This window comes from Balaenoptera borealis, assembly GCF_965194805.1.
Source record: "Balaenoptera borealis genome assembly, chromosome: 7".
Lineage (NCBI taxonomy): Eukaryota > Metazoa > Chordata > Mammalia > Artiodactyla > Balaenopteridae > Balaenoptera > Balaenoptera borealis.
In genome coordinates this window covers 69,834,888-69,846,969 of record NC_138864.1, presented here as the reverse complement: position 1 = coordinate 69,846,969, position 12,082 = coordinate 69,834,888, and the positions used below count along the sequence as shown (strand labels likewise).

Sequence of the window (12,082 nt, the reverse complement as noted above, 5' to 3'; positions counted from 1 at the left end):
TTGAAAAAAGAACAGAACAAATATGTTTCTCCTTTTCTCTTTTTATTTCCACTCTTTCCGTAGTTTTGACAGCACCATTAGTGTTGACCTAAAAGCACGATCCAGGCGGATTTTCTAGCAGCTAGAGTACCATGGTTTTGGAGATAACTCAATTCTAATAACAATAATGATAGAAACGGCTAGTGTGCCAAGCATTGGGCTGCATGCTTTCTGTGCCTTATCTGACTTAATACAACAACTCTTTGGTGGTGGGTATTGTGATTAGCTCCACTTTACACATGAACAAATGAAGGCACCAGAGGCTTAAAGAGCCATTTGACCAAAGTCACGTGGCTTGTAAATGGCAGGGCCATGATTCCCATGCAGGGCTCAATGGCTCCAGACCCATGTGCTGACCATTTAAACACACTGCCTCTCAAAACACAGAACAAAACAATAAAGGGAATTATGATCATGTTTGGCTTTTTAACACAGGAGGCAGATTCCTAACAGAAAAAAAGGAGGAATTTTGACTGCTTTCTAAATCTGACTTACTTAACAAAGTAAGCACCTAAGTATCAGGGTCTATAGAAATGATTATCTGGCCCCTGAGTTCAGATTTTAACAGAGGAGACAGATACACGAACAAATAAATGTAATTTATTTTGCCAGGGAGGATAGCTTCACAGAGGAGGTGACATTTCAGTTAAAGATGGGAGGAGATGTAGAAGGGCAGTGACTCTTGTAACCAGGATCTAGAAATGGGAACAAGAATGGCGTCAGGAGGGAGTGTAGTGTTCACCTTAGAAAGGAGTCATCATAGCGTTGATACCAGCCCATGTGGACTGAGTACATGTTATGGGCCAGGTACTGTGCTAAGCATTCACTTTCTCATTTATTCCTCCCCATAACTTATAAAATCAATAGCATTATTACCTCTGCATTACAGATGAGGACACTGAGACAGGTTACATAACCTTTCCGAGGTCAACATGCCAGACAAGACAGGAACCCGGGCCACCTTCCTCCTTCTTCCTACCCGTTATACAATATAGTCTCCTCTTTCTCTTCTGAAACAGGAAAGAATGAAGGAGTAGTGGGAAAAGACAGAGGATATGTTTGTGGGGAGAAATTACACTTAATGTTGTCTGTTTCTCTACAAAGCTGCCCCAAATGAGGGAGTATGATTGGGTGGGAGACTTGAAGAGAATTGTAAACCTTCACATCTAGCTAGGAGCTGACTAGAGAAGAGTAAATGGTTTACAGAGAACCATGAGAGTGCAGTTGAGGAAGAAAGCCCTGCATTTGTAATTGAACACATCAGTATCGTCCCTCAGTATTGTGCAAACAATGGCAACTGGCCAAGAAGTACTCATACCAGTGTTCACTGAGGAAAATTCACAGAGACAGAAGACATAGGTCCCCATCTCACATTTAATTCTACAGCATCATAGAGAGACCTAGCCAGGCCAGGTTTCAGATTCGAGGAGAGGGATCTGAACTTCGGGCTGTGAAGCTTTTAAGCTACTTCATTAGAAAGCATCATCCCTCCTTTGACATAATGAAGGGCAAGGATACAAAACCTACATAGTATAATGGAATCTTGGCATAAGCCTGTACTGTCAGGTCAGGGTTCATGACTGAGGGTCACTGGCTTCTTCCCTGGTATAATCAGAGGTTGAGGTATACACTTTGAGTTACAGCGATACAAGTGGCAAGTTATGTGGAGCATTCACCGTGTCAGTGTTATGGTTATAAAGCACCATGCCTTCCCCCGGCAGGACAGGGAGAAGCTAGGCTCCATGCCTCGTAGTTGACCAGAAATGATTCATTGCTGGAAGCACTAGAGCCTAGTCTCTTTCCATGGAGCTTTTCAGGAGGCCAACTCCTTTTCAGGGAGGCCAGCCAGCAGGGGGTCAATCCTGGACAAGTTAGCCCTTACCTTTTATTCAAATTTCTCCCTCAGTCTTGTTGACAGAAAAAATAGAGAGGTATCTAGTACCAATAGACTCCCATTTTCATTGTCATGTGGTTGTACAAAAACTGCAGCTTATATTCACTTACATTCATCAACTGTTGGTACCATCTGTTATTTTATTTCATGTTTTGAACAGCTTTATAGAACTATATTTGACACATAATCAACTGCCAATATTTAAACTGTATAATCTAAAAGGGTTTGACATATGTCCACACCTATGAAACTAATACTGGATAATGAACAAGTTCATCCCCCTCAGAAGTGTTCTCAAGACGCTTGGTAATCCAGTCCATCCTTCATCTCAACAGATTTGGTCCTTTCCTCCTTTTTGTTTTATTACTTAGGTGCCTGTGGCTTTGAATAAGTTATTCAGCTTCCATTTTATCATCTCCTTAATAAATATAAAGCTACCTTCAAAACCAGAATATTTTGAGGGATAGTGATTATAAAACAAAGGACTAGAAATACAATTGTTATTATAATACTAGTGGAAAGTAAAAATGTAACTGGCTATATATTAATTAGCCATTAATCTTGATGACAGAAACTTTGGGCCAGATTCCCACACTGATTCTACACAGCCTTTAATGGACTCATTCAGTAAGGAAACTTGCTATGCAGGGTACTTCCAGCTCCCTGTCCTTTTGCTCCCCATCTCAAGTCTCCTTTCTTCCTTAGGCTCAGATTAGACCTCTCTCAGACAAGGTCTGGCCCTTGGATAGAAGCATATAAAGTCTCCCTCCACCCAAATTCAGAGCTCAAAATCAAATTCCATTCTTGCTGGTGGTGTTAGCATCTGCTACACATACAAGATGCAGTCAAATTTCTCTGGTCTCAGTTCTGGCCTTATGTTGCCCAAACCCACTCGTCCCCAATCTCTTAGCCAGAGTCCCCCATTCCTACAGCCTTAGCATTCTTAGTCCCCCATTCCTTAGCATTCTTCCCTCGCAGCTTGGCTCATCTCCCCAAGTTTGATTCTCTTGTCTGATCATCACTGCTTCGCTGAATTCTGTCCTGCAGCCTCTGATATACTAAACACATCAACCCCCACCCCATCGTGGCCTCCCTGGCCCACCTGATCTGTCACCAACCATCAAATCCCAGCATGACAGTTTAATCCCCATGTCCATCCTCCCCTGGCCTAATTAATTTTGCATTTAAGCAGCTTCCATGATAAATTATACTTTTTTTTCTTTAGTCCTTAAGAGTCAGTGTAGACCTAGTAAAATAAAAGTAAGATTCTTTCATCTAAATGCAGGATCAGTGTTAAGAAATCTACCTTGCACATCAAAAAATCATCTATATTTATTTAGTTAGTAATGCAAGATCAAGTGGGAAAAATAACATCTGAGTCCCATAAAATCTGTAAGTGAGAAAGGGTTGAGTAAGAATGCCACACTCTAGCACTTTTAACATGTGTGCTCTTCAACTACTGGGGCTGATGTAGCTCAACTGAAGAGTGCACATGTTAAAAATATATAAAATATAAAAAGAAATTTTAAAAATACATATAAGTTGGGCTTATTTATAATTTGAGCCAATTTATAAATTGGGCAGTAGCTGTTACTATAAAAATATGCAATCTACAATATTAAATTGTGATTACAACAGAAATATTGTCTTTAAGCCCTGAAAACTATGAAACATCTGTTATTCATCTCCACAGAGACAAGAAATTTAAACAGCAGCAAGAAAATTTAAGTTGGATGAGTGGGAGAACATGGAAGAACAGTGAGAATGGTTAAACCAAGGAGCAAGTTAGGGCAGCCTTTCTATCTTACCAATGACATGGACATTTTTTCTTAGATGATTTTAGAAATGCCATTTATAGACTTGAGGCTATCTTAGCACTATGGAGATGATTCTAAATTGGGGATGGCTTACACCTGTAGGGGGAGTATTTCAAATGGAAATTTCCACTGCAGACAGAGATGCATGCTTAAGAATAGAGTACCTACAGAGATGAATGAACATCATAAAACTAAATCTCGGACATCTTTCAATTTGTGACTCTAAAATTCAGCATCTTTATCAGGACTTGATGCCACTCTTTCAGATTTTTGGTTTAGGCTATTTCCACCCTAAATAGAAGAGGATTAAAATCTAGGAAAAGGAGAACCACCTCTTGTGACTCCAAAGGTATTCTGAGCAGGGTGGCTGCTCCCAGCTTCACCTCTCACTGGTGAAATCAAACAGAAGGAATTGCAAATTCTTTAGGGCCACCTCTAGTGGGTTTTCTCAGTTGGCTGGAAAACCTCAAAGGTAAGGATTTAATTAGGAATTTAACATTGGCTTCGAAAAAGAAGTCACAATCTCTAAGTACTTCACACAGGGGAGAAGTCGAACCACTCACAAAAGAGTTTCCTGCTGAAAATTCTTTAGTAGTAAGGAGTGTGTCTCGCTAATTGGGGTGATGGCCAAGAGGACGGTAGTAGCCAGCCCTTTGCCCAGGGTGGCTGCCTCCATTGGCAATGTGCCCTTTTTGTCCACTCTGAAAGGCGCCCAGTGGGGAGGCCTGAGGAGCTACTGGTAGCCTTTGTGGAGAGGGCAGGTCTGGGCAGGCCTTGGGCCAGCAGGGCTGAGCAGCCACCTGCTGACAGGGCCTTTCTTCCTCATGAAGGAGTCCAGGGGATTCCATTAGAGAAAGTGTCGCTTCAAGCAAGCCGTGGCCACCTTTAATGATTTCCAGGGAAGGAAATTAGTCTCCCAAATCAATTATGACACTCAATTAGGTTATTTAGGCTGATGAATCCCAAGTGAAATCAGAGGATGGGACGTGTGATTCAATGACCTGCATCTCTCCTGGCTTCAGGGCCCAAGGGTTACCATGTTAGTATTTTGCTAATATTCCCTTTGTAACCTTGTAGTGCAAAGCTTGGTGCCAGCCCAGTCCTGGGCACAGTATTAGTGCCCAACAAAAAATGGCTGAGTGTAAATCTTCCTGCCTCTCTTTTCTCTGGATTTGGTCAGTATCTAAGCATCCATTCTGGTGATCAGGAATGCTTGGTGTATATATTTTATATAATGAAAGTATGCTGAACATCTCTAATGTACAGTGTTTTCATTTCTTTACTGATTAAATGCTTAAATCACATGGTAAAAATTCATTAGTAAAAATGTCCAAATAATTTGTTTTTATATGAACACATGCCCCCCTTAAGAAAGTGTGTAGGTAAAAAGAAACGAAGGTTAAATCCATACACAGGAACTATGCAATTCCTAGGAGACAGGGCCCATAACTTGTCCCCATGTTAGAAGGTGAGCCACAAAAGGTGGCAGAGTCTCTGTGTGCAAGTGTTGTTGAAGAGACCAGCCTGTCATCAAGCCATCTTTCTCTATGCAAAACATGAAGATTTCCCTGTTGTTCTGTAGCCCTTTTGGGCTCCTTCCCTGTGCCTCTGACCCTAACCCTGCACCTAGCCACCACAGGTCTTACCATTTCAGGGGTGCTGCGATTGGTTAAAGCAGTGGTCCCCAACCTTTTTGGCACCAGGGACAGGTTTCGTGGAAGACAATTTTTCCACGGATCTTGGTGGGGGGATGGTTTTGGGATGGTTCAAGCACATTACATTTATTGTGTACCTTATTTCTATTATTATTACATTGTAATATATAATTATACAACTCACCATAATGCTGACAGGAGGCAGAGCTCAGGTGGTAATGCGAGCGATGGGGAGTGGCTGTAAATACAAATGAAACTTCTCTCGCTTGCCCGCTGCTCACCTCCTGCTGTGCGGCTCAGTTCCTAACAGGCCACGGATCACTATCGGTCCATGGCCCAGGGGTTGGGGACCCCTGGTTTAAAGACACCCAGCTAAGGATGCAACAAGTGACCAAAACCTACCCGGAGCCTTGCTCCCCAGGCCATGCTCTCTGCTCACTAAATCAAATGCCCTACACCTGCCTAAAGGGGGCACTTTTTTCTAATTTGCACAAAGGCACTAACCCACCCAGCCGAGGTCCTGCAGGCCTGCTTAGTTGCATTATTGTGGTTGTCTCTAAACTACTTCTAACAATACAGCAACTTCATTGAAAGTCTTGTGAAAGTCTTGGTAGATGTCTGTACCTGCAGAGCTGTATTGCACCAAACCCCAGAAAGAGATAAAAGAGACTTACAGAAAGTCAATATCTAAAATAAAGTCTCAGAATTTTCCAGAATTGAGGAAATATGCATTCACAGACACAGGAATGTGCCTGTGCCAAACAACACAGAACGACATGTGCCAAAAAATAAATAAATAAAAAGAAATTCCTATCTGAATACATTTTAGTGAAACTACAGAACACCAAAGACAAAGGGAAAACCTTAAAAGCAACAGGAAAAAATGATCCACAAATTACAGGTAGATTCTCCAGCACAACGAGGAAAGCCAGAAAACAGTGAAATAATATTTTCAAAGTGCTGACAAAAATAACTGCCAACTTATGTCCTCAGAACAATTGTCTTTCAAGCATAAAGGCAAAACAAAGACATTTTTGGCAAACAAAAGTTGAAATCAACATTTTAAATCAACTATATTCCCTGAAACTAACACAACATTTTAAATCAACTATACCCCTATAAAACTAAAATATTTTTAAAAATAATAAAAATAAACCTACTTATATCCTGAAACTTGCCCCCCCCAAAAAATTGAAATCATCAGTAAAAGATCTTTACTAAAGGAATATCCAAAGGTGATTATCTGGAAGATGGAAAATGATCCCAAGAAAGAAAATATGAGAGACACAAGACGAAAAGTAAAACTATTTGTATAAAATAGTAATAATTCAAATTTGATGTCTTAAAAGAAGACAGAAACACTAAAGATGAGTGAGAGAGTGATTAGAATTAAAATATATTAAGGATAGATGTATTCTTCAAGAGAGAGACTAAGGCACTGATTACTGACTTCTTTAAGCTTATTTCCAAATTTCAAGGGTGATCACTAAAACAACAGAATTACAATGAAAAACTTTCAAATAAATAGAGGAAAGAAAATGGAATGAAAAAACAAAATATTCCATCAACCCCCAAAAGGCAGGAAGATAATTGGAGGAAGCAAAGAAAATGTGAATCAAATAGAAGGAACAAAGTATGATGGTTAAAAAAAAAAAAAAAAAGCCCAAATATATCAGTAATCACAGTAAGCATAATTGTATTACACTTGCCAGTTAAAAATAAAAGTATCAGACTGGATGAAAGGTAAAATCCAACTATATATTGTTTATAAGTAGTATACCAAAAACATACCTAAGGACATGAAATAGTGGAAAATAAAAGGACAGGAAAAACTAGCCATGCAAACACTAATCAAAATAGAGTTGGGTTAGCTATAATAATACAGATGAGACAGACTTTGAGACAAAAAACCATTCCTATGGATAGAGAATGCCCCAATATAACAACAAAAGTTTCAACTCCCCAGGAAGATATAACAATTCTAAAATTGCATATAATGAAAAAATAGTTTCAAATGATATAAATCAAAAGTTGATAGAAGCATAGAGAGAAATGGACAAGTCCTTTCTCATAGTGGGAGATTTCAACACACCTCCTTCAATTATGAATAGGTCAAAGAGATTAAGAAAACAAAACACTAGTAGAAATATAGTGGCATTTTATTGTGCAATAATTTTATTTTTAGAAACCAGAAATATAAATAACTGCTACTCTGAAGATAAGGACTCAATCTAATCCCAGTAAAAAAGCAAAGGAGCCTTATGCTTTATTTAAGCTGAGAAGCCTCATGATTGTTGTATGTATAATTTCCAGTAGGCATTGTGAAAATTTTAAATTGTTTAGAGATCTTCTACATTACTAACTCAATTTCATCCACTAATCTAGTGAAACCCACACACTTTCAATGTATTAACATAGAAGATTTGAACAGCATAATTCATAAATTCAATTTAATTAACATATAGACAAATCTGTACCCAACAATTTAAGATTACACATTCTTCTGAAGAACTCATGGAATATTTATGAAAATTGACCAAGAGTAGGCCATAGAGCAATTCTCAGGAAATATCTAACAAATGGTATCTGACCACAACATAATTAAGTTTAAAATAATATTATATAAAAGTCAATTACATGTTTATGTAGGAAAATGTAATTACAAAAAAAAGGAACCTAGGAATACTAGCAGCAAGTACTTATATGTTTTTATTATTTCCCAGACCTGTTCCTATATGTTTTGCATATTAATTCATTTACTATTTATAATAGCCCTTTGAAGTGAGCATAATTATATCCCCATTTTAAAGATGAAGAAACTAAGGCACACTGAGTTTACATAAGTTTGCATTACACAGCTGGCAAATGACAGAATTCAAATCCAGGCAGTCTGGTGCCAGATTCTAAACTCTACGGCTCTATTCTTCACTGCTTCTCAAAAGACATGCAAGATCTTTCTGGGTAAATCCATAAAGTTTTATTGAAAGATATTCAGACCTAATAAGTCAAAGTATATACCACATTTCTGATTAGAAAGACCCCCAATCATTAAGATATCAATTCGTCCTCAAAATTGTTCCCTAAATTCAATGCAATTTCAATCAAAATCTCAACAAGTTGTTTCTAGGAATTCAAAAAAGTGATGCTAAAATTCATGTGAAAAGAACCAAGAGTCAATAATGCTAAGACATTCCTAGAGAAGAAGAGTAAGATGAGATGACTTGCCCCACCAGATATAAAGACTTTCTGTATACTTTATTAATTAGGGTGAAGGATACAAAATTAATGCACAGAAATCTCTTGCATTCCTATACACTAATGATGAAAAATCTGAAAGAGAAATTAAGGAAACACTCCCATTTACCATTGCAACAAAAAGAATAAAATACCTAGGAATAAACCTACCTAGGGAGACAAAAGACCTGTATGCAGAAGACTATAAGACACTTATGAAAGAAATTAAAGATGATACCAACAGATGGAGAGATATACCATGTTCTTGGATTGGAAGAACCAATATTGTGAAAATGACTATACTACCCAAAGCAATCTACAGATTCAATGCAATCCCTAGCAAATTACCAATGGCATTTTTTACAGAACTAGAGCAAAAAATCTTAAAATTTGTGGAGACACAAAAGACCCCGAATAGCCAAAGCAGTCTTGAGGGAAAAAAACGGAGCTGGAGGAATCAGACTCCCTGACTTCAGACTGTACTACAAAGCTACAGTAATCAAGACAATATGGTACTGGCACAAAAACAGAAACATAGATCAATGGAACAAGATAGAAAGCCCAGAGATAAACCCACGCACCTATGGTCAACTAATCTATGACAAAGGAGGCAAGGATATACAATGGAGAAAAGACAGTCTCTTCAATAAGTGGTGCTGGGAAAACTGGACAGCTACATGTAAAAGAATGAAAGCAGAAGACTCCCTAACACCATACACAAAAATAAATTCAAAGTGGATTAAAGACCTAAATGTAAGACCGGACACTATAAAACTCTTAGAGGAAAACATAGGAAGAACAGTCTTTGACATAAATCACAGCAAGATCTTTTTTGATCCACCTCCTAGAGTAATGGAAATAAAAACAAAAATAAACAAATCGGACCTAATGAAACTTCAAAGCTTTTGCACAGCAAAGGAAACCATAAACAAGACAAAAAGACAACCTTCAGAATGGGGGAAAATATTTGCAAACGAATCAGCAGACAAAGGATTAATCTCCAAAATGCATAAACAGCTCATGTAGCTCAATATTAAAAAAAACAAACAACCCAATCCATAAATGGGCAGAAGACCTAAATAGACATTTCTCCAAAGAAGACATACAGATGGCCTTGAAAAGCACATGAAAAGCTGCTCAACATCACTAATTATTAGAGAAATGCAAATCAAAATTACAATGAGGTATCACCTCACCCCCATTAGAATGAGCATCATCAGAAAATCTACAAACAACAAATGCTGGAGAGAGTGTGGAGAAAAGGGAACCCTCTTGCACTGTTGGTGGGAATGTAAATTGATACAGCCACTATGGAGAACAGTATGGAGGTTCCTTAAAAAACTAAAAATAGAATTACTATAAGATCCAGCAATCCCACAATTGGGCATATACCCAGAGAAAACCATAATTCAAAAAGACACATGCACCCCAATGTTCATTGCAGCACTATTTACAATAGCCAGGTCATGGAAGCGACCTAAATGCCCATCGACAGATGAATGGATAAAGAAGATGTGGTACACATATACAATGGAATATTACTCAGCCATAATAAGGAACGAAATTGGGTCATTTGTTGAGACGTGGATTTCCTACTCTAGAGCCATTTCATTCCTACTTGAAAACACAGCCAAGACCTAATCTCTAGAATCAGTCTTGTTCTTAAAAGACACATTAAGAGTTTGCCCACTGTATCCATCAGCCTTGCCTCCTAGATCTGATATCTGGGCTCTCACCTTATGCCTATGGACTGAAGTACTGACATGTCCCCTACTGCAGTAAGGATGAGCATAAAGCATGCACAGTGGTATTGGAGTCTTGGGTTCAAATCCCTTCTCTGTCTTACTGTATCCTTGTGACTTTGGACAAGTCAGTTAACCCTGCCGAGTCTCAATTCCACATTTACAGAATATAAAAAATAAAACCTATATTGCAGGGCCATAGTTAGGAATGAACAAGGTAACAAATATAAAAAGCTAGCATAACACCCATCCCATAGAAGCTCAATAAAGAGTAGATGTCATATAGTTATTATTAATATTACTGTGATGATTATTATTACCTGGTATACCATTCCAGCGGAGTATATTGCTTTATTCTTTCAAAAATAACTTGAATGTTGACATTGAAACCCACTCTTTGAGCCTCAACCCCAAAGATGAACAGCCCAACCTCCTTGATGCCTGAGGCTTGCCTTCCAGAACTTCAGCCTGGTACCCACGGTCAGAACCTACTTCTGCTGCTTCTCCTGGAGACACTGAAGATTTTCTCAATGCAAAGTGTATACCCATTCAGTTCCCTGCAAATCACCCACCTCAGAGCCGTTCCAGATCGCCGTGTGGTCCCAAGAAGTGTGCTCTCTCAGTTTCCACGTCTCCAATCCTCTCCTCTCTGGCCCATCTTGTTACATCCATGGCAACCCATGTTATGACTTCTGCCAAATAAAAAGCATAATGTTAACACATTGATTTGTGCATCATAAACTCAACACAATTGGTTTAAAAACTTGGGCCCGAGGGTGAGGCAAACCTTCCCAGTTTCCTGAAAGGGACCCTAGCCTAACCCTAAACCACAAATGTGGTGGGGCCCAAACCCGCATTTATTCCAATCATTGCATAAGCAACATAGATAAAAAGGCATAATTCCCTTGAAAGATTTTCAAGGTCCTCCTTTAAGTGTGTTTCCCTCACTACTGTGGTTCTAAACTATGGCCACGGCCTCAAGACCAAATTACAGCTTTTGGCAGATGGTTTTAGTCTGGTGGTTACAGCAATGAATGTGGAGTCAGGAATCTTGGAGTCTCAGCCAACTATTCCCTGGGTAACCACAAGCAAGTTAGCTGCCCTTGTCTCAGTTTTTCTGTCAGTTAAATGGGGTAACTTTTTCTTTCTTCCAGCTACTTCAAAGGCAAAGGTTATGACAATTAATTACCCTATGGCCCACTAAACCTGGAACTTTCTGTGCAGTAACGAAGCTACTGTCAGCTTTTTCCTTCAAAGTCTAGTAATTTAATCCTAAAATACTGTATGTTTTGAGTGTCCAAGTGCTACACCTGGAGGTTCATTTGGAGGCATTTATATCTAGCGTTACCGAGCCATGTACCCCATTGCCCTAATACTGGCTGATGGAGGCAGAATCATGTTCTAAAACATTAAACCAAAAAGCCTGGATTTAGCTCAAGGGGACAGCATTGCTAAATCACACAGGTGGCTTTTTTTAACCTCAAGTGCCCTGGCTTCCCCATAACATAAGCATCTGATACTGTTTGAAAAATACTCTGTAGAATAGTTGGTATTCACAGGCAAACAAGGTCTGGTGAAAAGTTTCCCAACTCTGCTTCCTGCCCTTGTGTGACACAAACATACTTCTTTATTTGCCATGTTTCTATTACTTTTAGTTCTAAAGGGATCCTTTTTCCCATAATCCATATTTTAATGATATTT

At 38.9% G+C, this 12,082-nt stretch overlaps 1 protein-coding gene across 4 annotated transcripts in view; it reads right to left on the bottom strand.

Annotated features, from left to right (window-relative positions):
• The window catches only part of SEM1 (SEM1 26S proteasome subunit), a 306,555-nt gene that overhangs the window by 252,788 nt on the left and 41,685 nt on the right, over positions 1-12,082 (bottom strand). For 3 of the 4 annotated variants that reach the window (XM_082398705.1, XM_082398702.1, XM_082398704.1), the window contains exon 3: positions 10,954-11,073. In XM_082398705.1, coding sequence (XP_082254831.1) covers positions 11,001-11,073 — 73 coding nt within the window. In that variant the 3' untranslated portion in view covers positions 10,954-11,000. Of the gene's footprint in view, positions 1-619; positions 735-10,953; positions 11,074-12,082 lie in introns of those variants that run through there. The other variant, XM_082398703.1, reaches the window with a different exon arrangement.